We start from the raw sequence: 26,654 nt of genomic DNA, 5'->3' as shown, positions 1-26,654 counted from the left end.
AAATTATGCAGACCTGATATGATTATAAACATGGTATTGCAGTGCCCCTTTAAGAAAATCATAGTGAGAAAACGTTTGCCTATAGCATAACAAGAGCAGCCTTCTGATCTAAAAATTGTTTATTTTCCTTTTAATTTGTGACAATACTACATTGTAATTAATATGTGCAGGTATCTTCTTTAGAAAAGTAGTTGTAGAATAGTTGCTGAATATTATAGTGATGAAGTCTTAATATACCTGACTCAGAACTTGCTCATAGGAGATGGATTTTGTCAATGTAATTTTGAATTGGGCAATTTTCATTGGATTATTGGATAATCCTGTGTGTATCCCTAAACTGTTAAATGCTGAAACAGGGTCTCATAACTGTTGTACCATTTGCTTATTAGTGTGTCTCCTGAACATTTACCATGTTTTTTACACTGCCGGCTACACACACACACACACACAGACACACACACAAAGCTCAGATTTTCAAATATAAAATTTGTATAAAATATTCTTAATATACTGTTGCAGAGTGTGAACTATTGGCATGTTCTATATTCTTTTTAAGGGGCAAGCTTTGGAACCCAAGCAAGAATCATTTCATGGCCAAGAATCTACTGTAATGATTGACCAGAAGCCTCCAGTATACGGTCAGCCATACCAGGGTCAGGGAGCTCCCCTGCCAGGGGGTTTTAGTAGCGTGCAAGGCCAACAGGCAGCCTTTAACTCTGTGATGAATCAGATGAATCAGCAGGGCAGTTTTCCAATGCAAAGTATGCATCCCCGAGCAAATGTCATGAGGCCCAGAACCAACACACCAAAGCAACTTCGGATGCAGCTCCAACAGAGACTTCAAGGGCAGCAGGTAAACAATTATAATTTTTCAGTTCCCTTCTGAAGAGGGAGACTTTTTGGCTTTGCTAAGAGCAGGAAAACGAAATATATCACTTACCCATTAACACATACATTCATTTATTTTATCCTGTCCTGATATTCTGTACACACAGAGACTTAGCTTACATGTCAAGATGTTGCCTAAATTATGACTTAACTGGTGCTATGCAACCATTAGGGCTCCTAAAATGGAGCTACAGCTTTGGCTACAGCTCATGGTTAGAGCGGAGGCCAAACCTTGGCTAATGATAATGCAGGAATAAAAAAGACAAGAGAGGAGGAAAGGTGCTGTGAGCTCCACAAGGATCCACATGTTTGCATGGTTCTGATAGGCCATAATTTGGCTTGCCATGACATGTGAACCAGGCCTGCAATTCCTCATCATTGTACTCTTTATTTTCAGTTTGGTAATAATCATTTCTGAGATTAAATACTGATGGAGGATTTGGTTGATGAAAACAGTGGCATTTTCTGAATTGCACTATTAAGTATCAGTATGAAAGTTAATGATTAGGTTTGTATATTTATGGCCCTTGTTGGCATCCTTCTGCCTTGGAGACAATGGAGGAGTGCGCCTTTGGGCATGAAGTCAAATGTGTTTTCAGCACACTTAATAAGCCACACTGAGTGAAGCTTCTTTTTAATTATTACTCTTGCCTAGGTTTGTAGTGTAGCATGGGTTTTATAGAAACCTGTTTGATGTATTTTGACATGGTTCTGTTACATACTGTTGCTTTCTGTTTCTGAAGTTTTTGAATCAGACTCGTCAAGCACTTGATATAAAAATGGAGAACCCCAACCCTGGTAGTGCATCAGTGATGAGACCCTGTTATGCCCCCACAAATGGGATCACAAGTAAGTATTACTAATCAGGTTATACAGTAGCCTCCCACTTCCTGCTGTTATTTTACCTCTACCAGTTCTGCTTTCTGTTACTTCTCTTTCCTCCTCCTTCATACATCTTTTAAAACACTAAAGCAGACACACACATTTTTATTTAATGGATCAAAGTCCAATAGAACATAACCATAAACCAGAAGACGATTCTACATGAATCATGTCATCATTAGACATACATCAGTTGGGGCATATGACTGGTGAAGTAACACTATATATGTCACCCTAAATAATGTCACTATTTTTGTTTAGGAGTTACAATAATCTGTTTTACCATTGTTGCAATTCCTGTTCACATGGGTGAGGCATTGGATCTCAAATGCAATCATCGAAAAGTACAGTGGTACCTCGGGTTACACACGCTTCAGGTTACAGACTCCACTTACCCAGAAATAGTACCTCGGGTTAAGAACTTTGCTTCAGGCTGAGAACAGAAATCGCACAGTGGCAGCGCGGCAGCAGCAGCGGGAGGCCCCATTAGCTAAAGTGGTACCTCAGGTTAAGAACAGACCTCCAGAACGAATTAAGTTGTTAACCCGAGGTACCATTGTATTCCAGAACCAATCTGAGGATTGAAACTGTTGAGGAATGCTAGTCTGGCAAGTATGGATTCAGTTACTTGTATCTAATTTAGCTTTAAGTAACCGTCCTGTCAGTACAAATATTTATTATGCCTGTGCAATGGGACTTTCCTCTTGTGCACCCCCTTAATATTTTCTGCTTGTTTCCCCAACCATTTGGAGCAGATTTGGGAAGGACACATTCAGGGTGGGGGGGTGGAGAGAAGGTCTCATTGTGCAATCATAAATTTTTGCACTGACAGAAAAGTTGCTTAGTGCCACATTGGATATAAGCCACAGTGCCTGCTGAATGTTCAAGCTACACAAAGTGAGACCTGCAACAAAATGTTTCAGTGTGGAGTGCTGCTGTTTGGGGTTTTAGCCACCCAGTTAGTATCTGTTCCAGGATGCTCCATTCCCTTCCATGCCACCTCCATCTTCCTGTTTTCCATTCCACCACCTTCAACACTCCAGTAGTCATCAAGCCAGCATTCGGTTTGCCACGTCATTTTTGGTTCCCTCCTTTTACCTTTTCTTTTTAACTTAGACGAACTTTGGGGATTCCCCAAGCTGCTGATAACTTGTGCATGGATATCTGCGTAAGGGTAGACCCAAAGAGAATAAGCTTGCTATTGGTATATAGACTGTAGACCAGATGTGGGAAAACTTTGATCCTGCAAATGTTGCTGCAAGCAAGGCCAATGGGGCAACATCTGGAGGGCCGAAGGTGGTTCCCCACAGTTACTGTACACTGTGCTACTTATTACTGCAGAATAAATGTGCATTTTCTTACTGTTCCATTCTGCTATTTCATTAATGGGAGAAAAATAGACTGTATTGTGCTTTTTTAATATAAAAAAGCTCATGGACATAAAACTCTTAAGATATGGTTTTTTTTCTTGTAACTTAATAATTCTTCCTCTGTATTCTTTAATGTGCTTTTTGTCAATTCACTTTGGGTGCTAGCAGCAAGGCTTCCTTAATGCTCAGATGGTGGCACAGCGAAACAGGGAGATAATAAGTCACCACATCCGACAACAAAGAATGGCCATGATGATACAGCAGCAACAGCAGCAGTCTCAAGCCTTCAGTCCTCCCCCAAATGTGACCACCTCAGGAAGCATGGATGGTGCTGTTACAGGCCCTCCGATGGCTCCAGTCCCATCCCAGCAATTTTCATACCCAGCCAATTATGGTACTTACTTCATTTGTATCTTACTTGCTTCTATTTCCTGTGACTGCTGTCGGGCTTAGTAAATAAGAAAAAACTCATTAAAGCTAGAAATATTTCTGTAGAAGAGTATAAGCAGAATATTTTGGAATGAGGCAGAAAGTGGGGTTTTGAGGGATTTGACATATTCTGCAGCCAAATGATCTAAAATAAAACAGCCACAGTGCAGAAATGTTGTAAAATTCATGAACTTTATACAGTAATTTCACAGCTCATTGTTTCTCTCAATTTTGATTTGAATTATGTTTTAGTCATTACTTAATTCTGCAAAGAAAAACAAACATTTTTGATCTGTACAGGAAGGGTCTGACAACAAAAAGCAAGCATTTGATCTTTTTTTATTCTGCTTTGCTATATCTGAAATTACAACAACAACAACAAACAATGAAACATTAGTAAGTTATAGTACCTTGTAACCATGTTTAGGGACCAAGTGAAACTGAGAAAAGCAAGCTTGCATGATGGGGGAACATAAGATGCTACTTTATATACCGAGTCGCACCATTGGTCCAAGTAGCTCATTAATGTTTACACTGGCTAACAGTGGCTCTCCATGAGGTCAGGTGGGATTCTCTCACAGCTCTACCTGGAGATGCTGGTGATTGAACCTAGGACCTTCTTCATGCAAAGCAGATGCTCTACTACAGAGCTGTGGCCCCTTCAAGGAGAGGGAGTCTTGAGTGAATGCAAGCTGGTAACACCAAGGGTGGAAATTTACCATTAACTTGGGAATCAAAGTGCAGTTCTCCTGAGCACCATTGCCTCTCCATGAGAATTATTCCTTTCTGGCCTTTCATTTTGTACCATGCTCCAAAGGTACCTTTCTTCAGGGCTTTTTTGATTGAATCAGGTAAGAGTCTTGCAACCACAAGAGTGAAATTCTGTAAATATTAGAGGACACATGTGCCTTCAGCAAATAATAGCTAAGTGTCATAACCACCAAACTGTTATCTTATTTTTTTTGTAAGGAATGACGCAGCAACCAGACCCTGCCTTTAGCAGGGTATCAAGCCCACCCAATTCCATGATGGCTCAAAGAATTGGACCCACACAAAATCCCATGATGCAGCATCCTCAGGCTGCACCAATGTATCCAACTCCTGAAATGAAGGGCTGGCCATCAGGAAATATGGCCAGGAGCAGGTGAGAGTCAAATATCTCAACTAGTGTTTTCAAAGGGGAGCCTGTGGCTGTGGAGAACTGAAGAACAGAGCTTTTAGCAGACTGAATTGTGTGATTTTAAAAAAACATGGCAATCTAGACAGTCTTCACTCTTGCACCCAGATTCTTTAAAAACAACAAACCCTAAAATAATTTGTTTCATAGAAGATTTCAAAATATTTGTTCAAATTTTTAAATTTTGCAGATTTCACAAAGATATGGGGCCTATTTTTGTTTAACAAAGTTAAACAAGCTGATCAAGACATGATGTGTTGTGGGGGGGGAAATTAAAGGAACATGAAAGTGTCCAGATCTATATATGTTGAACTATTTGTTCCAGATTGGTTATGTTCAGGGGTAAAAACTCAGTGAGGTAGGCTTAAGTTAACAAAACATTTTACAACAATGGATGAAGAGATCCTAGGATGGGAGTGATTTACCCTGATCCATCATTTTTGCATTTCCTTTCTTTTTTATTTAAAGCAGAGGATTTATTCATTTCTTGATCATAGGCTCATTAGTTTATAGCACTAGTCAATCTCTAGAGCCACAGGTTGGTGTGAGCTCCTTACAAATAATCACATCTGATCTTGAAGACACTGTAGTGAGACAACTGTCTCTGCAACTAATTATGAAAGGGATTACGAGGTTTTATAGTTGTAATGCCAATGATGTAACATGCCAGTGGCTGAATGAATCTGGGATCATTTATTTTTTTCTTGTGTCCTCTAGTTCTTTTCCACAGCAACAGTTCAGCCATTCAGGGAACCCTGCAACTTACAACATGATGCACATGAACAGCAATGGTGGTCACATGGGACAAATGAATATTAATACTATGCCTATGTCAGGAATGCCCATGGGTCCAGACCAGGTAAGATGGCTGTAACTGTTGGTTCTCCACATGCAGCTCTTTAGATCTCCATATGCATATCAGCCCCTAAAATTGCCAGTGCCAGTGCCTAGCAAACATTAACAGAAACTTCTCAACATTTTCCTGGCTCAGAAAATAAGGTTTGACTTGCGTGGTTGCCATTTTTGCTCACTCTGCACACTTTCTTATTTCTCCCAAACCCCTATTTCTCCAGTGGGTTCTCTCTCAGTGGTTTTACATAAAATGGTAAGGCTAGCTGTGGAACAGCTATTGCCTGTGAGCATCCCAGGTTCATTGCTGAAATAGATTTACTCAAGGAATCCACAAGGCTCTGCAATCCTAGCCTTAGAGTAACTTAAGCTCAACACCAGGCCATTTCCTCACAATCCCCCTTCACCTAAAACGAATCTATATTTTTAAAAGCATTTTCAGTACCAGTGCAGTATTTATTTATACTTCTTTCCTTAACCTTCAGAAATGACAGCAAAAAATTTGCTTGATTACAAAGTTTGTCTCTCTTACACTGTTGTTTGTTCACTGGTGTGTTGTGTTTTTTTCTGCAGAAATACTGCTGACATCTCCAGCTATGATCTCCTAACAGGCTGATGCCATAGATGATGGTGAACTAAGTATTACAAAAAAAAAAAGTGCACGTGAACTTCATGGCAACATGTAGCCTTATGGAAATACCACTTCTTTTTACCGTGAAGATGTCCTAAGTGACTTCATGAGTTATGGACCTTTGGGTGGTGAGGGATAGGAGGAGGAGTAGAAGCAAAGTATCACTGTATAATGTACAAAAAGAAAAGAGAAAGGGTGATTTTTTTTGGCACTCTGCCTTTAGCAATGTGCGTTTGGCAATGCCATTTTAGTAAATGTGTTGGATAGACACGGTCTGTACCAGTTCTATTTACTGTAGCTATCCAAAGCCCTTTAACTACAGGCAGACCAAAGTGCCTGGAAAATACTTGGTAATAGTCTTGAGTTCTCTAGTAAGAGCCTCTGATAGAATGTAGTTTCTGGCCTTGATTTAAAAACAAAACAATGCTCTGAACATTCATGCTGCTGTTCAATCTCACTCCCAGGTGTCGGAGCTCTGATGTGCAAGTGGCAATGCAAATGAGCTGTTGCAGCCTCTGAATCACGCTCTTTGGCGCCAAAGGGGTATGCAGAGATTAAATATGTATAATCATGATAAAAGATTTCCATATTGATGTGCAGTTTTGTGCACTTTATAAAATGCTGTATGTAGTGGGTTACTGCAATACCTATAATAATGAATCAATGGATATTAAAGTAGGCAAGTTCTTGCCGCCTTTCAAGCCCAGTCTGAATTACTGTTACATAATATCTCCAATATGGGCATTTGAGCAATAATCATACATCTTTTTTGCCATTAAATGTCATAAAACTTAAGGCAAGGCATTGCAGTTTGAAGAGAGATTCTCTTTGTGAATACATTTTGTAAATATGATCTTAAGATGTTGTACTATATATATATATATATGACTTTTGTAGGCCACTAACTCATTTTTGCAGAGTTCGTGAAGCTAAATATTTATCAAATATAATTTCTGTAAACTCGAGTTTAGTCCAAGTTGTCCAGATAGGATTTTTTTTTTAATTTAAATGGTTTTGGAGTTGGGTAACTATGGCCTTTATCTTATTTTCATTGGTCTCCGACAGTTTATTTAGAACTTCATTTATTGGTTTTTTAAAAGAACATTTGTTCATATTTTAGCAGTCTTTTAATATTTTCTCTACACCTTATGTGTGCACTTTGTTACTTTTTTCTTATAGATGGCAATTTGATGACAAAAAGGCTCTTTTTAGCTGTCAAATCAATTTGTGGAATTTTTAATATAACCTGTCTTTTAAATGAAAGAGCCTCTGCTCTAGGACATTTGGTTAACTTTTAAGAAAGCCTCAGTGGTGTTCTGAACATGTTTTTTGTGTTAAGTGTCTATCAGAAAGCACACCTGATGATACATCTGATTAATTGGCACAAATGATTTTGGTTATCACATTTTATTGCTCTGCTGGTAACAATTATATTTATTTTCTTTGCATTTTTTAATAGCTGGAGGTCAGAAACACCATAATCATCTCTGTGTCAAATAATGCAGATACATACTGATTCCTCCCAGTTTTAAACAAGTTGTAGTGATTCAGAACAGGATCTTTCTAAGAAAGGTAGACTAAAATGTCTGAAGTGGTGTGTGTTTTTTTTTCTATTCCCATTGCACATTCAATATAGTTCTCTTGAATATGTGAACTGGTGATTTTGATAGTAATGAAATTTGAGCTCCACTTTGCAGAAGCATGTAATTCTGTGAGATTTTGTTCTAAGGCAAGCAGTCTGTGATTACCCCCAAAACTGCTAGTATGCTGAGTACAGGTATAAATATTGCCAGTTCTGTGTAGTCCACCAGCTATTTATTTAACTTCACTAAAGCTTATTTGTACTTAAAACACATTTGGGCTCTGGTCTGGAATTGTGTTCTGATTTGCACATAGTGTGCCTCACATGTTACAAGTGCTTCCTCGTCCTTTAGGTTTGTTTTTTTACAGCATTTTCCCCATTTACATATTGTTTTAAAATAGCTTTTGAGTTGTTGTTGTTTGAAGTATAAGTCCTTCCAAACCTCCACATATGGATGTGTAGTTTGCTCAGACATATTAAAGTCAGCAGGGGAGTATTTTGTACACATGCACACCTTTGTGCACATCAGATCTTTTGGTTTTGTAGGTCTGCCATTAAAGTGTGACAAAATATTTTCCGCTTCTCAGAAGCCTCTTTCTGATACTACCAATAACAACCTCATAGTAAAGGACCCACAAGCCTATAAAATGGGAGTAGACTATCTTTTAACTTTTATAGGCGAATATGATAATCATGATAGCTCTGATTACTTTGACGAAGTGTGACCTCTCTTTTTATAAACTACTTACTGCCCTTCTTCTTTTTATTTTGATTGCTTCTGTTTGTGTTTTTGAAATGTGGTGGTACCTGCTGTTCATTGGTTAATCTGTTATTTAGAATGTTACTCCTTTTCCCAGTTGCTTTTTTTTTTTTTTTTTTGCTGAATCCAAAGATATTAGTTCAAACTTGATAAAAGTATTCACACCTTTTTATATATATATAAAAAAATGCATTTTGAATTTGCATTGTCGGGAACGTTCTCAGCAGTGCTAATTCAAATGATGCCTGGAATCAGAAGTGCATGATTAAAAACTCATTCTGTTGCAATGCAATCTCTAGTACCAAGAGTGATTATATGGGGTGGGGGCTTGTATGATAAGTACAGTAAACATGGCTGAATGGGGCAATAAACTTAGTTTGGTATTGGTGCCTTCTGACCTAATTGTCTTTGTAGTGAATCCATTCTTCCCACCTTTGTATGGATTATCCAACCAGTTTGTGTGTTGAGATAAATACATAATTTCAGTCTTCATGATTTTTCCTGTAATTCAGCCTTCCCCAGCCTGGTGCAATCCAGATGTTTTAGACTAACAGCTCCCATCAGCTCCAAGCTGGGGAAGGCTGCCTTAATAGGTGAGGAGCATTTTTCAACAGAAACAATCTATTTGAATGTTGCACAGGTCAGCACATCGAATTTAGTAGCAGACTGTCATGTGACAGCAATGCAGCAATTATGAAACCATTCAACTGAGAGCAATATTTCTTAATATCTCAGGAGAAAGGCATGCAGTATTGAGAATTGACTCCAAAGTTAGTTTACATTAAATATTGCTTGTAATAATTGATCTTTACATAACAAAAAAAAAAGCCTCCTGTGGGCTGGCATTAAAAAATAAAGGGTAGGTCATATGGTCTTGTTTTTCTGTGTTTTTGTTTTGTTTGGATGTTGTTAATAATGTAAATAAAGGTTTCTATTTGAAACAGGAGTTTTTGTGGCTTAATAAGCTTCTTGGTAATCAAAGAGATAAAAGTTCCCATTATGCCTTAACACAGGCTACATTCCAGTTACCAAAACTCATGTACAAGTTGTCTGTGCTGGTAAGATGTTTAAGATGTCCTCTTTTCCAAGACACAACCAAATGGGAGAAGTAAAACTCTAGGCTTACTTCACTTCCAAAGGGGTGGAAAAAATTGTATTCTTAACTAACACAAATTTTTACCCCCTCCACACAGCAGTTGCTATTGCCACCCTCAGACTTCTTTTAAAATTAGAGCACCGTGAAAAAGGTAAAAACCAACTGAATGCAGCCACTGCATGCAAGAGATAGGGAATTTCACCTGCTTTGTTTCCAGACCCTTGATCATCTTTTCTTCCTTCCTCTGCACATGTTCCAGCTTGTCAACATCCTCCTTAAATTGTGGCACCCGGAACTGGACACAGTATTCTGAGTGTGGTCTGATCAAGGCAGAATAGAGAGGGACTATTACTTCCCTTGATCCGGACACTAGACTTCTGCTGATGCAGCCTAGAAGAGCATTAGCTTTTTTTGCTGCTGCATCCCACTGTTGACTCATGTTAAGCTTGTGGTCTACTAACCCCTGTTTCCTTTTCACATGTACTACTGGCAAACCAGGTGTCCCCCATCTTTTATTTGGCCAGCTGGTGTTTCCTGCCTAAGTGTAGTTACACTACCTAAAGACTCATTACATTGCAAATACTATATCACACCTACATTAGATATCTCAAACGCCAATTTTTCTCTGTGATTGAAATGCTGCAGTACATTGGAAGAAAAACAAGTAAGTTGAAAATTGAGGTCAACTTCTGAATTTGGACAGGTGATGTATGCTGTAGGAAAACTTGTAAGTTTGAGTTTGGATAGTCTGTTCCTAAAGCTGCTTCCAAATAGTATGTTCTTTTCTTTTTTCTAAGGAGGCACAAAACCCAGCAGTGTGTTGGGTAAAGTGTGCCTACTTGTCCGCTGAACTGTGCCCATAATTTTTTTGGGTTTTTTTTTTTTTTGAAACCTGCATTTTTATTGGTCACAAAATAATAGCCATTGCTTAAAACAAACAAATATAAAAGTAAACAAGTGCTTTCTTTTATAGTAGTAATTTTGGTTTTTGAACATACAATATAACCACAAAGACTTAATACAAATCCAACTTTGTTAAAATTCAAGACATACACAAACTGCTTTTAATTTTGCAGTGCTTTTAAAAATGGCTAAATTCTGAATTTTTATTATGCAATGGAGTGACTTTTCAGAAATGGAATTGGGGCATGCCAACACTTTAATAACAATTCTTCTGAACTTGGATTTCTTTTGAAACAGGACACTGAATATTTACAGTACCATGCTGGAAAGCTGGTTTCACTGAGTGAAGATTTCAATTTCCTCATGAGCCAAGGTAGATGTGTGAACTGTGAACTAAACTGGCTTCTGTGGTAGACAAACACCTGAAGACTGTTAGTGCTGAGTCTGTGCATCTGTTCAGTAATATCCAGGATATCCTGCGTGCCTCAGTAGCAATTGTCTACCACTGTGTCTAATTTTGACTTGCCTAATCTGTAGGTGGGGGAAGAGATCCTTTTCCATTTGTCTGTCCTTTCAAATGCCATTTAAAGCTGTAGATGAAGTTGCAGAGGGGCTATTTGGCTTCCACTGAAATAGTCTGTGGTTTTGCCCCTTAGGATTCCAAGTCTCTCAATGGGTCACCCTTGTTTTTTCTGCTGCCATTTCTTGAAACAGTATCTGCAGTGATTGGTGGAAGTAAAATAGCTTGTGAAGCAAGTGAGGTATAACCCAAAGCAAAAGCAGGTAAACCAGTGGGCTTCAAGAAGGGATACGTATGTTGGATGAAAGTACTCCCCAGAAGGTCACTGTGTCTATTTAGATTGCATAACAGTGCAAACATCCTATCTACCTTAGCATCAAAGTTTATCCAGTCCTCCAGGCTAATGTTATAATTCAGTCTGAAATCATACACACTTTCATTAAGTCTGTACAAAGATTCAAGTTCTGGCCAGTTTATATCCTCATTGAGGTCCAGCAGTTGCAGGAAATTAGCCTTCCCAGCCTTCCCAAAGTTGTCCTCTGAAAAAGAACACACATTTAATTAATTCACTCTCTGAAGAGCAAAGCAATCTGTTCTCACAGCAGAGCCATGCAAAGGGCATACTTTTCCACTGTGCATCACCCACAACACAGAAGCAAAGGATACATTCATTCATTCACTCACTCACTAACTAACTAACTAACTACCTTTCTTAACAGCAGTTGGACTTTTAGATGAATCTTCAGTGTTGAGAACTATGTTTACACTATTTTCATTGCACTGTATGTGGGTCATTTAAATGACCTCACATTTCTTGCAAGCATTGTACAAAATTCTGAAATCACCGCTGTGATCTCTGCTCAATGATTTTGACCTCCTAATTGTGTAATGGACTGCTTTTCTTTCCTACCAAAGATTTTTCTCAAAGTAACAGTGTTGGAGTCACCATATTTCAACATGCGCTACAGCTTTTGTTTAGCACAACAAAGAAAGGTTGATTCTACAAGTGCAGCTGACAGAGGAACAAATACTGTCTTATAATCATGAGGGCCTACCTCTGTAGTAGTATACCTACACTTCTATCCAATAGCAACCTTAAAAGTAGACTGTGCCAGCCAAATGTTTTAGACTACAGTTCCAATAACTCCTGGAGGGAAGGGGAGTCCACCAGTTCTGGAGAGGACAGGCTTCTCTAGCCCTTTAGAAACCTGGAGTTGGATTCCCCTACTGTGAACCAGAAGGGCATGCAAGATGAGCTCCTAGTGCTTCTATTGTCTGTGCTGTCCTAGGCCTCTGAGAACTGCATTGAACAGAGCGCCCCTGGTCTCACTTCTGCAGTCGCAGTCTGAGGCTACTGGAGCAAACACCTTGCACTGCAGATAGGACCATCAACTGGGGTGCAGCTGTTGCCATTTTTCAGGGCTCAGTCTCAGTTTGTTGCTGAAGTGACTACTAGTGTTCTGCCTTCTTATAGCACCACCTGAGCCTTGCCTCCAGCCTGAACCCTACCTTGCTACAGAGCAGGACAACACGAACTCATTTAAACCTTAATTGGCTGCAGTTAAAGAGGTTAGAGTCATCACTTTCCCAGACGCTTCATTAGGAAGAGTAGGATTTAAGAGCAAGAATAGATGAAAATGCAAATATGGACAACATGCAAAAGAGAGAGCAATGTCAAGGCTTTGTGCGGATGGACTCCCAACTCACAGTGACTTGGAAGATGGTTTCTTCATGTCTGGCCACTTTCGACGTTGAAATTGCCTTATGTGTGAGCCACAAAAAGAGAAAAAAGTTAAGCATGTCAAGAAAACCAGCAGCACTACAGCACAGAAGAGGGGGGGGGAGGGTTTTAGTATGTTTCATATGCTACACAAGTATTGTTACAGGAGGGAAGAGTTAAGGTAGGTACACCGGGGCTGCATGCTTAGGCCTGTGCCCAGCCCCTTGCCAGTGATCTTCTGTAGCAGAGTCTTTTGTCTCCCTCACCCAACTTGACAACACATATACCCAAGTTGCCTCTTCCCTCTTATACTGTAGAATTATGCTATAAAGTGAAACCTACCTACCAATGAAATAGCTAGAGGGACCCAAACTTCTGGAGCCACCCAGAGAGAGTATCCTAGTTCTAACCCCACAGCCTAAGTCTTCTTGCCCATATCTTCCCATAACCTATTGCTCACTGGTGAGAAAATAATTATATTTTTAGTAGTACCTGTATTGCTCATAGCTTCCATCTTTAATGCCTAAAGGGGGAGAAAATATTATTGGTTATCACAGGAGTGGGGGAAAGCACACTGTAAGGCACAATTTAAAAAGGGGAAAGGCATCTTATTAAAAGAAAACACATTGCTGTCTGTGACAGTTTCCAAGCAGAGAGATTTAAACATCTGCACTCTGACTGAATATTTTGGTTCCAACCGCTTGGAGGAGAGGTTAAAAGTCAAGCTCCTTGTTTTAAATCTACATTGTTTCCCTGATATTGCAGCATCTGGTAAGACAAGTTGTTTGGAACAGAAACAAATTAATGGAACAATTAACCTTACATGTGTGGTCACTGGGTTAAGCCCCCAACACTTTCCCCTATTGCTGCTGCTCTCCATTGCAAATTCACTTAGAAAGTTAACAAACAAAGCATATGTACCCCTTAAACTGGTCTCTGGTTTTCAAAATCTTACTATATGACTGCTTGATTCCCAGTGATTGTATCAATGCAGGACAATAAATTTAGCAGAAGGTGGATCCTTTGGGAAGTTCCCACCCCAGAATACTTCAATTGAGGCTAGTAAGGAGACCTTACCATGTGATCCGTCCACCTCATTATTTTGTCATTCACACATTTATCAGAAAATACTTCTGTTAAGGTAATGTTCAACTTCTGATTACAGTATACCCTCATCTAGTTTTCCTGCTTAATATAGTTAATGGTTCATCTACAAGTCTTTTGCAAAAGTGCCATCTCAGTTACTTTAAACACTCTAAAAAAGGCGAAGATAAGAGACCCCTCACCGAGTTCCATGTTCCGAGTTCTTGGGTTACATTGCTTATACCCTTTGCAGCTTCTTAGTTCCATAAGCTGCACGTGGAGTTGATTGAGAACATCTCTGTCTAGTGTGTTCACTGCATTAATTAGCTGCAGATTAAAAAGTTTTGTTTTTGTTAAAGTCATACTATTTATTCAGTGGACATTGTGGTAACATCTTTTGGATGCTCACCAAGAGGTACATTATTAGCAATCAAATATATATCACAACATGTGGAGGCTCCAATCACTATCTCCAAGGCTAAATTGGCATTCCCAAGTAAATCACTATGTTATGTGTTGAATTAGTAAATTTGATGTATTGGTTACAGAACTCTACAGCCACAGATTAACTGTAAAAAGGGGGATTATAACAGAGGGAGAACGATGGTAAAAACTCCTGCAGCTGCTTCCCCCTTCTGCCCAGTTGGTTTTTGGGGAAAGGAAGGGAAGGCAAAGATGGTAGTGGATACATGCACTGGAATGCAGACTACTTTGTCCACACTTCCTCACAAGGAAACAACCTTATTTGAGTCTTCACAGTATCTCTACAGACAGACCTTCACAAGCAGAAACCTATTGGCCATCAATGAAGATCTTTACATACACAGTAAATGCAGCCATACGTTTGAATTATGCATCACCATTGCAGGCATGCATTTTGGCCAACAACAAATGGAAACGTTTCATGGGCCTTTCATGGAAAAGAATCTGCTTCACCAGATATATCAGTTGCACTTGATAATGTAGACAGTTGCTTAACAGAGGAAGGATCATAGATCCATTAGCAGAGCACATCTCTCTCTTTTTCACATGCTAAAGGGGCTGGGAAAGACTGGTTCAAAACCCTAGAGTGCCATTACCAGTCTGTGTAGATCAGGTATGGGGAGCCTATGGCCCTCCAGATATTGCTGGACTACAACTCCCTTTATCTTCTACAGTGGTGCCCCGCAAGACGAACGCCTCGCAAGACGGAAAACCCGCTAGACGAAAGGGTTTTCGGTTTTGGAGGCGCTTCGCAAAACGAATTTCCCTATGGGCTTGCTTCACAAGACGAAAATGTCTTGCGAGTTCCTGCGGGTTTTTCCCCTCCCCCCCCTTTTTCTAAGCAGCTAAGCTGCTTATCAGCTGATCCGCTAAGCTGATAAGCCGCTAAAAGCCGCTAAACCACTAATAGCGCTAATGCGCTAAGCTGTCAATGGGCTTGCTTCGCAAGACGAAAAAACCGCTATACGAAGAGCCTCATGGAACGGATTAATTTCGTCTTGAGAGGCACCACTGTACTATGTTGCCTGGAGTCAGTGAGAGTTGGTGTCCAACAGCCATCTGGAAAGCCGCAGGTTCACTTTCCCTGATGTTGACAATACAGAGCTGTATGGTTCAATAGCAGGCTTCCTCAACCTCGGCCCTCCAAGGCCCTCCAAATGTTTTTGAGACTACAATTCCCATCATCCCTGACCACTGGTCCTGCTAGCTAGCGATCATGGGAGTTGTAGGCCAAAAGTATCTGGAGGGCCAAGGCTGAGGAAACCTGCTCAATAGCCTGACTCTGTCTGGGGATGTGACCTATATTCGCAATAAAACTCATCCATTTGTTCTATTTGTTTATGTTTAAGAGCATCTTGGGTAGAGGAGGGATGTATATCCAAGTAGAAAATGGATATATTTTCCAGTGCATGGCCTCAAGCATTTACCTAGCCTACTGCATAACAAACATGGCTGTTACTTTTAAGGCAATTGTCAAAAAAACTAAGTTAAATATGAGTTCTCATATTTCTCAGCTTCTATTCTGAGCTCTGCACAAGGCTTAATTTGCAGAAATGTGTTTTTTTTCCTGCAAATCCTGCCACTTTGGTTACTTGCTTTAAAAAAATAATAATGCAGGATACCTGGTACGGATCTGTGTTAAGATCAAAATATTCAAGGAAGCCAGTAGCAAATTCACAGAACAGGAAGTTGTGAGTCTCATTGATTGTCCTCATACACCAGTATGTGTTGTTGTTTGCACTGGTACAGGCACAGAATGGACCCACTGCAAATACAAAAGTAACAATAGTTAAAGCTGAAAGTTTATAATAAAGTACTGTATGTTGTGAGATAACCCATAAATCAAGGTAGTTCCTACAAATGCATGACCACACTGGGCTCTCCTGCCCATTTCAAGCAAGGCAGCAGCCCTATCTGTACATTCCCTTTACATGCAATGGTGCTTCCAATATTGCAGATATGGGGGATCTTTTCCAGGCCACATTTCCTTGTAAGTAACCTTTTGATGGTTACAAGCCTGTGCAGAAGCAACTCTTCTTTTTGAACAGTGGGTTACATTCCACCCACACGATTTACTGATAACATGCCAGCTAGGTCAGAGAACTCAAGGTGGGCATGAACCAGAGTTGGCAGGGGCATGGCCCGGAAAGAATTCTGAGTGCTGTATCAATAGACCTGAATGGTCTCATTCAGATCCCTAACCTGTGGTTTCCCACTCTTGTTCTGCTGAAAGGAATGCAAGACACTGTGCATAGCACTCCGGATCCCACGCTTAGCAGTCTCATATTATCTCTGAAACATCAGCACTGCAGATGGCATTGTAATGTCAGGGTGCAATATGTTTCAATATGCAATGACTGCCGCAAGGAGACTTCTGGCCCAAAGATGGAAACAGGAAGAAATTCCAACAGTGGAAGAATGGAGAAGGAAATTGACTGAATATGCAGAATTGGACAAATTGACTGGGAAGATTCGATATCAGAAAGACCAAAAGTTTATCGAGGACTGGGGGAAATTTACAGAATATCTGAAAAATATATGTGATGTACAGACAACGCTTGTTGGTTTTGAAGAGACTCTGTGAGATCGTAAGAAATATTGCAAAAAAGAGAGTAAGAGGAAAAGGAGTTAGGAAAGGCAATATCATGTTTAGAAATGCGTTAATAAATAGAAATTTTACGAAAGATTGACAGAGAAACTGAGGGAAGTCAAAAATTGAAGAATGAGTGCAAAATAACTTGTTGATTGTATAAAATTTGTTTGGAAAATGAATAAAAATTATTTTTTTAAAAAAATGTAATGTCAGGGAGCTTCCCTGTGGATGCCTCTCCCTCACAACTGAGTCTCTGCAGTCAGTTCCCCACCACCACCTCTGAGACAAAAGGGGGCAGGCCTCCCAGCTCCAAAAAGGGTGGGGTTCAGAAAGTTATTAGCACAAATGCCTCTCATCATGGAAATCAGCCACAGGTTTGTTTCCTTCTCTCCAATCTGCACTAAAGACACAGGGTGCTGATGGGTCTCTCAGGGATATAGGAGACAGCACTTCTCAGAGGCAATTCAGTTTTATTTGGCCGATGCAATTGCATGCTTGCTTGTTTTGGAAGAAGAGTGCATAAGCTAATGCCCTCTTGTGCCTTGGCAGGCAACTCAACAGTCATGGTGAAGTGCATGCAGCCTTATGAGTTAGTATCAGGGGATATCTTACATGTCCACAAGGGGGCGGTCTGCCAGTGCTGGTTGTCATGGGTGAAGCAAGTCAGGCCGGGCATACTGCACGTGTCATTGTTTTTAATCCTCTTGAGCAGCTTCCTCAGCTTCTTCTTCCGCCTCTGCTCTCGGAGGAGCCACAGCTTGTCCTTCTCTTGCAGGGCTTTCCTACAGCACAGAGACAAGGGTGCAGGGTGAACTAATAGCTCGTTGCATAACTTATACCAGCAGATTCATGGAAAATGAGGCTTATCAGTCGCTACTGATCAGAATGGCTATGCTCTTCATTCATTTCCTGTGTCTGGTACAGTCAAGAGGAAGGCAGATGAGGGCACCTTCAAAGAGAGCGCACTTTTCTCTATACTCTGAAATGGCACAGTCCAGAAATCCAGGTAGTGGATTGTTTTTGCTGGAACAGGACAACCAATAGCTGCAATCCCAAATGTTTCCACATTGCATGTGAAGCACACCCACTTCCCACAATCCTTGCCCTCCAACCCTTACCAATTGTTAACTATGACCAAGATGTGCATGTGAGTCCTACAAGCAGAGGTGGAATCCCTATCATTTCCTTATGCTTCTGGTTAGATTTTTTGTTCGGAACTACTGCAGCAGAACTGAATTTCAGAGCATTTCACATTTGCTACTTGTCTAGTGATGCCTGCTTGCACTTACTTGAAAGGGTGGACACCAGAACCTTTGTGCCTCAGTTTGCCTTTGTGCTTAGTATGGAAGCTGCAAGACAAAAAACCCAGATGTACAATTATCTAAGAGACGATTGTTAAGTTGTGGGTGAACATATCAGACGACACAGCGATTCTTCAAACAGCTCTTGTTTATTCACAGGCCAGAACAGAACTGAACTGAAGGGTTCAGCCAGCCTGCTTATATAGAGCTCCACTAGCTTGCAACAGTAACCATTTTCTGTAACTATCCAATCACTGAACGTCACTTTCAATCCCTTAATTGTATATGTGGACCTGAACTATCTACAGTATCCCCCTGCTGGCCCAGGGTGAGAACTTCAGTACATAACAACGATCTCTCATCCGTTTATGTTTTTTATACTTTCACTTCCCCGTAAGCTATAGGCAGCTTATGAAACGTGACAAAAACGATATTAAAATATAAAACAAAGGCATTAAGGTTCACTAAAAGGAAAGCAGAATAGAAGTAGCGGCAAGAGACAGAGGAGGAGGAGAGAGAACTTACCCTCCACAATACAGAATAATGGAGTTGAAAGGGACCCCATGGATCATCTAGTAGCCCAACCCCCTGCAATGAAGGAATATGGACCCATACAAGGTTCAAACCTGTGACCTTGGCGTCATCAGCACCACGCTCTAACCGACTAAGCTAACCAGCAAGGCACACTATTCCCACCAAAAGCCAATATGGAAAGGGAGGGCTTTGTACTTTCTACATACGTTTGTTGTTGGTTAAGAACAAGATGGGTATAATGGGAAGTACTAAAAACTTTCTGGCCCCTTTCAACATGTTTTTTGCTCTCTAGAGTTTCTCACATTTTGTTTCCACGCAGTAACAAAAATGAAATATAACATAAGCACTAGAGCAGCAGAGGTCCCCCCCCCCCCACAACCCATGTAGCTACTTCAGGTCTAGTCTTCGGAAACAGCAGACGAGGAAGGAAACCTGCTTCTTCGGACTGCAGGGCAAGCATTCCTAGCAATTCCCCTGAACAAAAAGCGAGAAAGTAACAGAGAAGGGCTCCATCCTAGCTGTGCCAATGGCACACCCGTTTTCTAAATGTAGGAATTTATTTATTTATGGGTTTTGTTGCTGTTAGTTATGGAACAGGAATATTCTACCCAGCTGTAGGCTGAAGTGGTGCAGTCCAGGCACAAGTCCACTGTACCATCAGCTGGTTGTGACAACATCTTTAAAATATTCCAAAGCAGGGCAATAATGAAACATGTAATAATTCCCTTAGAGGCAGGTCATTTGATAAGTCTGGTGCTCAAGATACGGGAGAGGAAAACATTGCTGTGGGAATCCCAAAGAACGTGGTAGGCAAGAGGAAGCATCTCTTTGCACTGCTAAGAATTTCCAACAGCCTCATAGTTTTTATGGCCAACTTGCCCAAGCTAATAATAATAACCCCACCCCCACCCCCACACCAGAAACTACTTCTTAAGGTATGCGAATCCAGGATAGGTGGAGGAGTACCTTATCTTGTTACAGTCACATTCCTCTGGTCGCTTCTTCTTCAAATGACCTCTCACCTCCCTTAGGTTTTTAATTTTATTTTGTAGAGTTTCAATCTAGCAACAGCAGAAAGTAAGGACACAAGGGAAAGCTGTAAGATGCATTGGTAAGGTTTCTTCTATCCTCTCACGCAGTTGGTGTCAATAACACATACACACACCCTTTTAACATCTTCATAAACACAACCCCAATAAGGCCCCATCAGAGCTACACATTTAAAGCAGTATTGTACCACTTTAAACAAATATGGCTTTCCACAATGAATCCTGGAAACTTTGGTTTGCTATGGGTGTTTGAGACCTGTTAGAAGACCCCTATTCTCACACAGCTATAGTTTTTGGAGGGTTTTAACACTCAACCCCTCTTCCCAGAAAACTCTGGGGATCGTAGCTCTGTGAGCAGAGCAGGGGAGTCCTAACAGCTCTCCACATCCTTAATAAACTACAGTTCCCAGGATCCTTTGGGGGATGGCATGACAAGCCAGGGGTGTCCAAACGTTTTCCAAAGAGGGCCAGATTTGATGCAGTGAAAATGCATGAGGGCCAACCAAAGTTGTTGACCTTTTTATAACTGGCACACGGGCCGGATTAGGCCCCTAAAACGGTCTTTGGACCTGCCTGGTTTAAAGCGGTACAATACTGCTTTAATTGTATAGTGCAGATGGGTTCTCAGTCTCTTGTTGCACTTTCACCCCTCTTTGAAAAACCAAGAGATTGAAGCTGCTGTACCAAATTTTCCTCTGTAGCCAGAAGCCAAGCTTGACAGCTGCATTCTTCAGTCTGTTAAGTGACGGACATTTGGAACTGCCGAAGAAATAAGAGCAATTTCTAGCTAGCTATTAGCTTGAATTGGCAAGTGCTTTCCCTCAGGAAGATCATCGTACTTGCATCATTGCACTGCGGAGGGGAGAGTTGCATTTCTATTATTTGCAAGAAACCTTCCTAATCCTCAAAAGATGCAATATGTCAGGCACTAACTAGACAAACTAACACCAGCTCTTACAGTAATTTGTTGAAAATGTTGGAATAGATTGGGAGTCTCTTTAAAGACAAGGGCTGATGGTCATGTTTTTTCTTTGCCTTGTTTTAAAAAGATAAAAACACAGGCACGAGGCTATGCCCATGTCTGACGTTGTAATGAGAGAAGTATCCTCTCTCTCATTACAGAGTGATGGGGCTACACAAGTTCTTGTTAGTTATTTATTACATTTATTTCTCACCTTTCCTCCAAGGAGCTCAAGGTGGCATACATAGTTCTGCCTTCCCCTCCATTTTATTCTCCCAACAACCCTGTAAGGCAGATGTTAGGCTGAGAGACTGTGATTGGCCCAAGGTCATCAAGTGTGCTTCATGGTTTAGTGAGGACCACAACCCTGGTCTCCCAGGCCCTAATCTGACACTCTAACCACTACACCACACAAGATCTAGACATGGCAGAGCACACATTTTGGGGCGTAAGGTCCCTGTTTGAACTGTGGGATCTCCAATTAAATCACATCAAACTGCAGGGATAGGAAATATTGTAGAAAGCTACTGCTAGGCAGAATACATAGCACTGGTTTAGAATAAATCTTTAGTCTGAATGCAAAGGCTGCAGGAGGGGAGAGATCAGAAAGAAGAGGATGTCTTCATACATTTTTCTGCACCCTCTTGGGGTGGCATTTATGCTGATTACATTATAGGGATGTTACTCTCTAAACATTTTTTAATAGAAACACAAGGTGGGTTTCCTCATTTTTGCATGATAATATGGCATGTGTGTCTGCTATTTCTAAGCACGATACAACCTTCCTTTTCATTTTCCATGGTAGATTACTTCTATTTTCAAAATAGTTGTCATTGATTTTCTAACACTGGGCATATCGGTCAATACTGTTCAGAAATCACTACGACAATGATTGAGATCAAAAGCCCTTCCATGGACCAAGGGAAACCCTTAGGTGCATCCCTTTTACAAAAATTCACTCAACGAAGTAGTAAACCACCATGCACAAAACAGTGAGAAAAGCTATCATGTAGAACTATTTCAAAGGAGTTTCTGTATAGCAGCAACAATTGCTCTTGGCAAGAAGGAGCTACTGACTGTCTACCAGTCTCTGCCTTCAAAGGCGAAACCGTCTGCAGACTCTGACCTGGAGATAATGGGAAAGTGTGTGTGTGGGGGGGGAATATACTGTCAATACTATCCATCTTCATTTGCTGCATTTGCTTAAAAAGAAAACAGACCAATTAACACAGTGAAGAGGCTTAGCAGCTGGTCCCATTCTACCAAACATTTCAAGAGACCAGCAGCATCCATTGCCTCCAAACATTTTACAGCTGACCAAGCGGCACTCACTCAAAAGCTGACAGCTGTCCAGTTACTGCTTCCTCTTGATACCTTTGATCACGCTGCCACCCTTTGTTAAAAAGAATGCAGACAGCACACAATTTAGAAGAGGTAGATTCTCTGGGGCTGGAACCTACAACCTGGTCAGGCGAGTCTGCCTGAGATATTATGCAAAGTCTGGCTAAGGGTCTGCAGCCTCCCAGTTTTGGTAAGGCATCAAGAGTTGCTAGTGTCTAGGAATGCAAATTCAAGTGGCGTTTGCCGTGTGTGCCAGTATATATGCAGCTGTCAAAACCACTCACCTCATGATCTATATGAAGCTTATGGTCCTTCCAAGCTTGCAGTGATTTGTACAGATCTGTGTCACACTGAACGGTGTCATTCTCTAAGATGTAACATCTGGGAAGGGGGGGAAAAAGGTCACTGGACTGCCAGCAGAGCAAGGACTGGAAAAGGCAACATAGCATAGCTGTCAACTTTCAGATTTGAAAATAAGGGATCAGCAGCCTCGAAAATAAGGGGTCAGCAGCCTCACCTGTCCCGGGGACAGTCTACAGGATATCTAACAATCCGGGATAGCAGCGGGAAGCGGCGATGGAATAAGGGAATTTCCCGCAAAAAAAGGGAAGGTTGACAGCTATGCAACATACTTACTCTAGAAGAAAGCATCAAGTTCATGAGCAGGGGTGCAAAATGGCTCCCCAAAGGTGACATACAGCATTTGACCACTGTCAAATGTGTTAAGAAGCATCGCAATCTATTTTATAATCCCTTCCCCTACTTTGGAAACAGGAGCTGCCATCAAGCCATTCTTTTAGCCCTTGGAATTCACAATGTTGTCCTTAATGTGCATACATTGTAGTATTTCAGTGCTCGTGATAGAACTTCCACTACACAGTAGCTTATATTTCCCAATCATCTTGAAAACTCATTTGAAATTGGACAGATGTGGTCCTCAACATGCCCATAAACTCTCTTGGTATCGAGCAGCGGGTAAAATTTAACACCCTGCTCTTTCATTTGTTCCATCAGCACCAACACTGCAGCTTGCCAGATGGAAGCATCCCCCCTCTCCTCCTCCTGCATTCTGTTCTGGGGACTCTCCCATAGCTATTTTTGGGGTGGGGGTGGGGGAAGCCCCATTGTGCAAGCAGAAGACCTTGTTCAGGGCCTGGTTAGGTGAATTCTGCCCACTGTCTTGTATTTTGCATTTCACTTAAAAAAAATTAAATATTAAATGTATAAACAACTTGATCAAAATGTTCTCCAAGCAGCATACTAATAAAAAGAAAACAGGTGAAATCCCCAAAATAATTAAAAACAAATCTCAGCACTCTTAGCAAACTACACTTCACAGGATGCTTTAGGAGAAGCCATGACAGTTTAAACAGGTTTAAGAGTGCTTTAAATGCACAGTGCAGATGGGGCCACTCTACAAAGTGGCACATATACTGCTGTAATGGTAATTTCAACTATGCTTCAGTAGGACTCACCTATGTGTCACTTTTATTAAGTTAGGGGCTGCATTCTCCGAAATGCTGCCTGTTCCACTATATTCCTCCACATCCTTATCATCGTCTTCTCCTTCAGCATCTTTATCATATTTGTTCTTAGCCGTGATATTTCTGGGTAAGACGGGCTGGTAGCCATCCTCCAAATCCAAGTTGTACACCTCTCCATCAAGCTCAACAGCCACCGAACGAATTGAGCGACTCCGAATATAGCTTGCCTTGTATTCTGTAGAAAGGAGGACAAAACAGAGCTTGCCTTTCTCTGTCTTAATACAGCATATGTGGGTTTGACATGCAGGAAAGTGCTTGGAAAACTGACTCAGAGGTTAAGTCAGAAATGGCCAAGTTCTCTGATCCTGGGGAACACACTTATTCTTCAGATTGCAGTCTGGTTCCAGAGGTAAGAGACCAGCTCCTACAGATGTGGTCAGGTTTTATCATAAAATCAGCATTGCTGTGGAAGTCTTTGAGGTTATGGGGCACATGCCATTCAGTAAGCTCGGGACATCACATGAAAATCAACGTGGAAATATGGTAACATCTCTCTTATCCTACAACTCCAGCAAATAACGTTGTCTTCCTTACAAGTAAAACTCTTCTATCTCCTTCCACAATAACATTTGACAGGGTTGATAGAAGCTAGACAATTGCTTTAGTGGGCGAGAGCAGGGTTTCTCAAACTTGGGTCTCCAGCTGTTTTTGGACTACAACTCCCATCATCCCTAGCTAGCAGAACCAGTGATCGGGGATGGTGGGAATTTTAGTCCAAAAACGGCTGGAGACCCAAATTTAGGAAACCCTGGGCTAGATGCCCACAAGATGCCTGTTGGACCTCCCAGGCTGAGTTTATCTTTCTGCTGGTGTGGGATTAGACAAACCTCTAGGTTGCATTTTTATACACAACCAGTATCAGTCCATTAGTTAAAGTATTGGAATCAGTTAAGTCCCACCTTTGCTATGGTATCATCTTGAGGAACTGAGTAAACCTCTTGCCTGCTAAATTTCCCACCTGCAATTTGAGAATAATAAACCCTAAGTACCGTAGGTTCCCATGAGAAAGCAAAAATAAAGATGGGCAAGAGCTTTGTAAAATTGTGTTATATACATGAGTATCAGCAGCAGGAAAAACAGCAGCAGCATAAGCAGTAGTATATTGGGTGTGTGTGGATTTTTAAAAGCAGAATGTTTCTATCCATCTTCTTCTTTGGCAATCCATCATGGCCAAGTAAGATTGTCTTGCATGAACACGGTCTTAACGGTGTGCCCGTAAGTGACTGTGGAGGCCAATTCTGGATCCACACATCCTTCCACAGTGGGGACATAGGTTTCCATGTTGATCGTGGTGAGGATTTGCCAAACATGCCTTCATTTCTCTGCATGCAATAATGCTGTAAAGAATTTCTGTCTAATAATTTACTTACAGCCACGAGGTGGCAGTAGACACCCAGAATACCGAAAGGAAGATATGAGAATTATGTCCGTTGCCAACTTCCCAAGAATGCCAAATAACAACTCTTTAAGAACCCTTTTAGGAGTTGCTGGTGGCCTTTCCTTAAAATTTCCTCAGATACAGAATCCTTAACTTTCCCCATGGAGACAAATCAGAGACACACCTGAGTTAAAGAACATGGTTTTCTCATTTATCCTCTCTACCTGGTCTCTCTTGATTTCAACTCCATTCTAAAAATCAAGCAGGTTTTAAACTTCATATCTTTAAGCTCCAGGTCCAGGGCCATGATTCAATATTCCTCTGCTGCTTGTATTTCCTCTCCCATTCAGACAAGCAAACTTCCTAAGTGAAGCTCTGCATAGTCTGGGCTGCAAAAGTTCTTTCCTCTGGGCACAGAAAGCCCAATCAACTCAGCAGGCTTGAATACTGCTGGGATACCCTTGCAAGCTCACTGTCGGCTGTGTCTGCTTTCACCTCTCTTAACAAAAGAGTTGTATGGTTCAATAGCAGAGCCATCTGCTTTGCATGCAGAAGATACCAGGTTCAATCCCTGGCACTTCCAGGCAGGGCTAGGAGAAACCAGTCTGAAATTCTGGAGACCTGCTGCCAATCAGTATAAAGATGAACCAGTGGGCTGTGTCAGTATGATGAAGTTTACTGTGGTCACACTCCTGATCAATAGCTGTTGCTGGCATTGTTTTAGGGCAGGGGTCAGCAACCTTTTTCGGCAGGGGGCCGGTCCACCGTCCCTCAGACCATGTGCTGGGCTGGGCTATATTTTTTTGGGGGGGGGGGAATGAACAAATTCCTATGGCCCACAAATAACCCAGAGATGCATTTTAAGTAAAAGGACACATTCTACTCATGTAAAAACACGCTGATTCCTGGACCGTCCATGGACCATATTGAGAAGGCGATTGGGCTGCATCCAGCCCCCGGGCCTTAGGTTGCCTACCCCTGTTTTAGGGGGAAAGGCATAGCAAAATGACATCAGAGTGGCTGGAGTAACCCAGTATATTGGACATTACGAAGGTGGAGGGAAAAGTTTGACATACCTTTTCATTGTTGGCCCCTCTCATTTTTAGTAACATTTAATTTGACTCTTGCCAGATGGCTTTACACAAACTACTCTTTCCCAGTCTCCGTCACCCTCCCTTTATCAGCAGCACTGAGATACTACTACTACTACTACTACTACTACTACTACAGTGGTACCTCAGGTTACATACGCTTCAGGTTACATACGCTTCAGGTTACAGACTCCGCTAACCCAGAAATAGTGCTTCAGGTTAAGAACTTTGCTTCAGGATGAGAACAGAAATTGGGCTCCGGCGGTGCGGCAGCAGCAGGAGGCCCCATTAGCTAAAGTGGTGCTTCAGGTTAAGTACGGACCTCCAGAACGAATAAAGTACTTAACCTGAGGTACTACTGTACTACTACTAATAATAATACTGACCTACCTTTAAGGATTATGCCAAGGCCTACTGAAGGGAGTATATGAGAAATGCTACATAAATACAAATTTATATCTGAAGTACTTATTATCGCAATTATTTCAA

At 41.2% G+C, this 26,654-nt stretch overlaps 2 protein-coding genes across 7 annotated transcripts in view; one reads left to right on the top strand and one right to left on the bottom strand.

Moving 5' to 3' along the window:
- NCOA3 (nuclear receptor coactivator 3) overlaps window positions 1–9,509 on the top strand; it is a 100,835-nt gene extending 91,326 nt beyond the window's left edge. Inside the window, 7 exon segments of the mRNA XM_083746132.1 lie at window positions 557–853; window positions 1,632–1,706; window positions 1,708–1,737; window positions 3,306–3,534; window positions 4,539–4,713; window positions 5,464–5,605; window positions 6,169–9,509. Coding sequence (XP_083602258.1) covers window positions 557–853; window positions 1,632–1,706; window positions 1,708–1,737; window positions 3,306–3,534; window positions 4,539–4,713; window positions 5,464–5,605; window positions 6,169–6,180 — 960 coding nt within the window. The 3' untranslated portion in view covers window positions 6,181–9,509.
- Window positions 9,510–10,608: 1,099 nt separating this feature from the next.
- The window catches only part of SULF2 (sulfatase 2), a 261,932-nt gene continuing 245,886 nt past the window's right edge, over window positions 10,609–26,654 (bottom strand). For all 6 annotated transcript variants that reach the window (XM_083746188.1, XM_083746190.1, XM_083746187.1 and 3 more), the window contains 10 exons: window positions 23,628–23,871; window positions 22,437–22,533; window positions 19,768–19,862; window positions 18,256–18,315; window positions 17,579–17,748; window positions 15,996–16,138; window positions 14,094–14,217; window positions 13,300–13,330; window positions 12,795–12,848; window positions 10,609–11,626 (listed from right to left, as the gene is read on the bottom strand). In XM_083746188.1, coding sequence (XP_083602314.1) covers window positions 11,596–11,626; window positions 12,795–12,848; window positions 13,300–13,330; window positions 14,094–14,217; window positions 15,996–16,138; window positions 17,579–17,748; window positions 18,256–18,315; window positions 19,768–19,862; window positions 22,437–22,533; window positions 23,628–23,871 — 1,049 coding nt within the window. In that variant the 3' untranslated portion in view covers window positions 10,609–11,595. The remainder of the gene's footprint in view (window positions 11,627–12,794; window positions 12,849–13,299; window positions 13,331–14,093; window positions 14,218–15,995; window positions 16,139–17,578; window positions 17,749–18,255; window positions 18,316–19,767; window positions 19,863–22,436; window positions 22,534–23,627; window positions 23,872–26,654) is intronic.

Source organism: Podarcis gaigeae, assembly GCF_964106915.1.
Source record: "Podarcis gaigeae genome assembly, chromosome: 6".
NCBI classification, from domain to species: domain Eukaryota; kingdom Metazoa; phylum Chordata; class Lepidosauria; order Squamata; family Lacertidae; genus Podarcis; species Podarcis gaigeae.
This window is presented reverse-complemented; position numbering and strand designations above follow the sequence as displayed.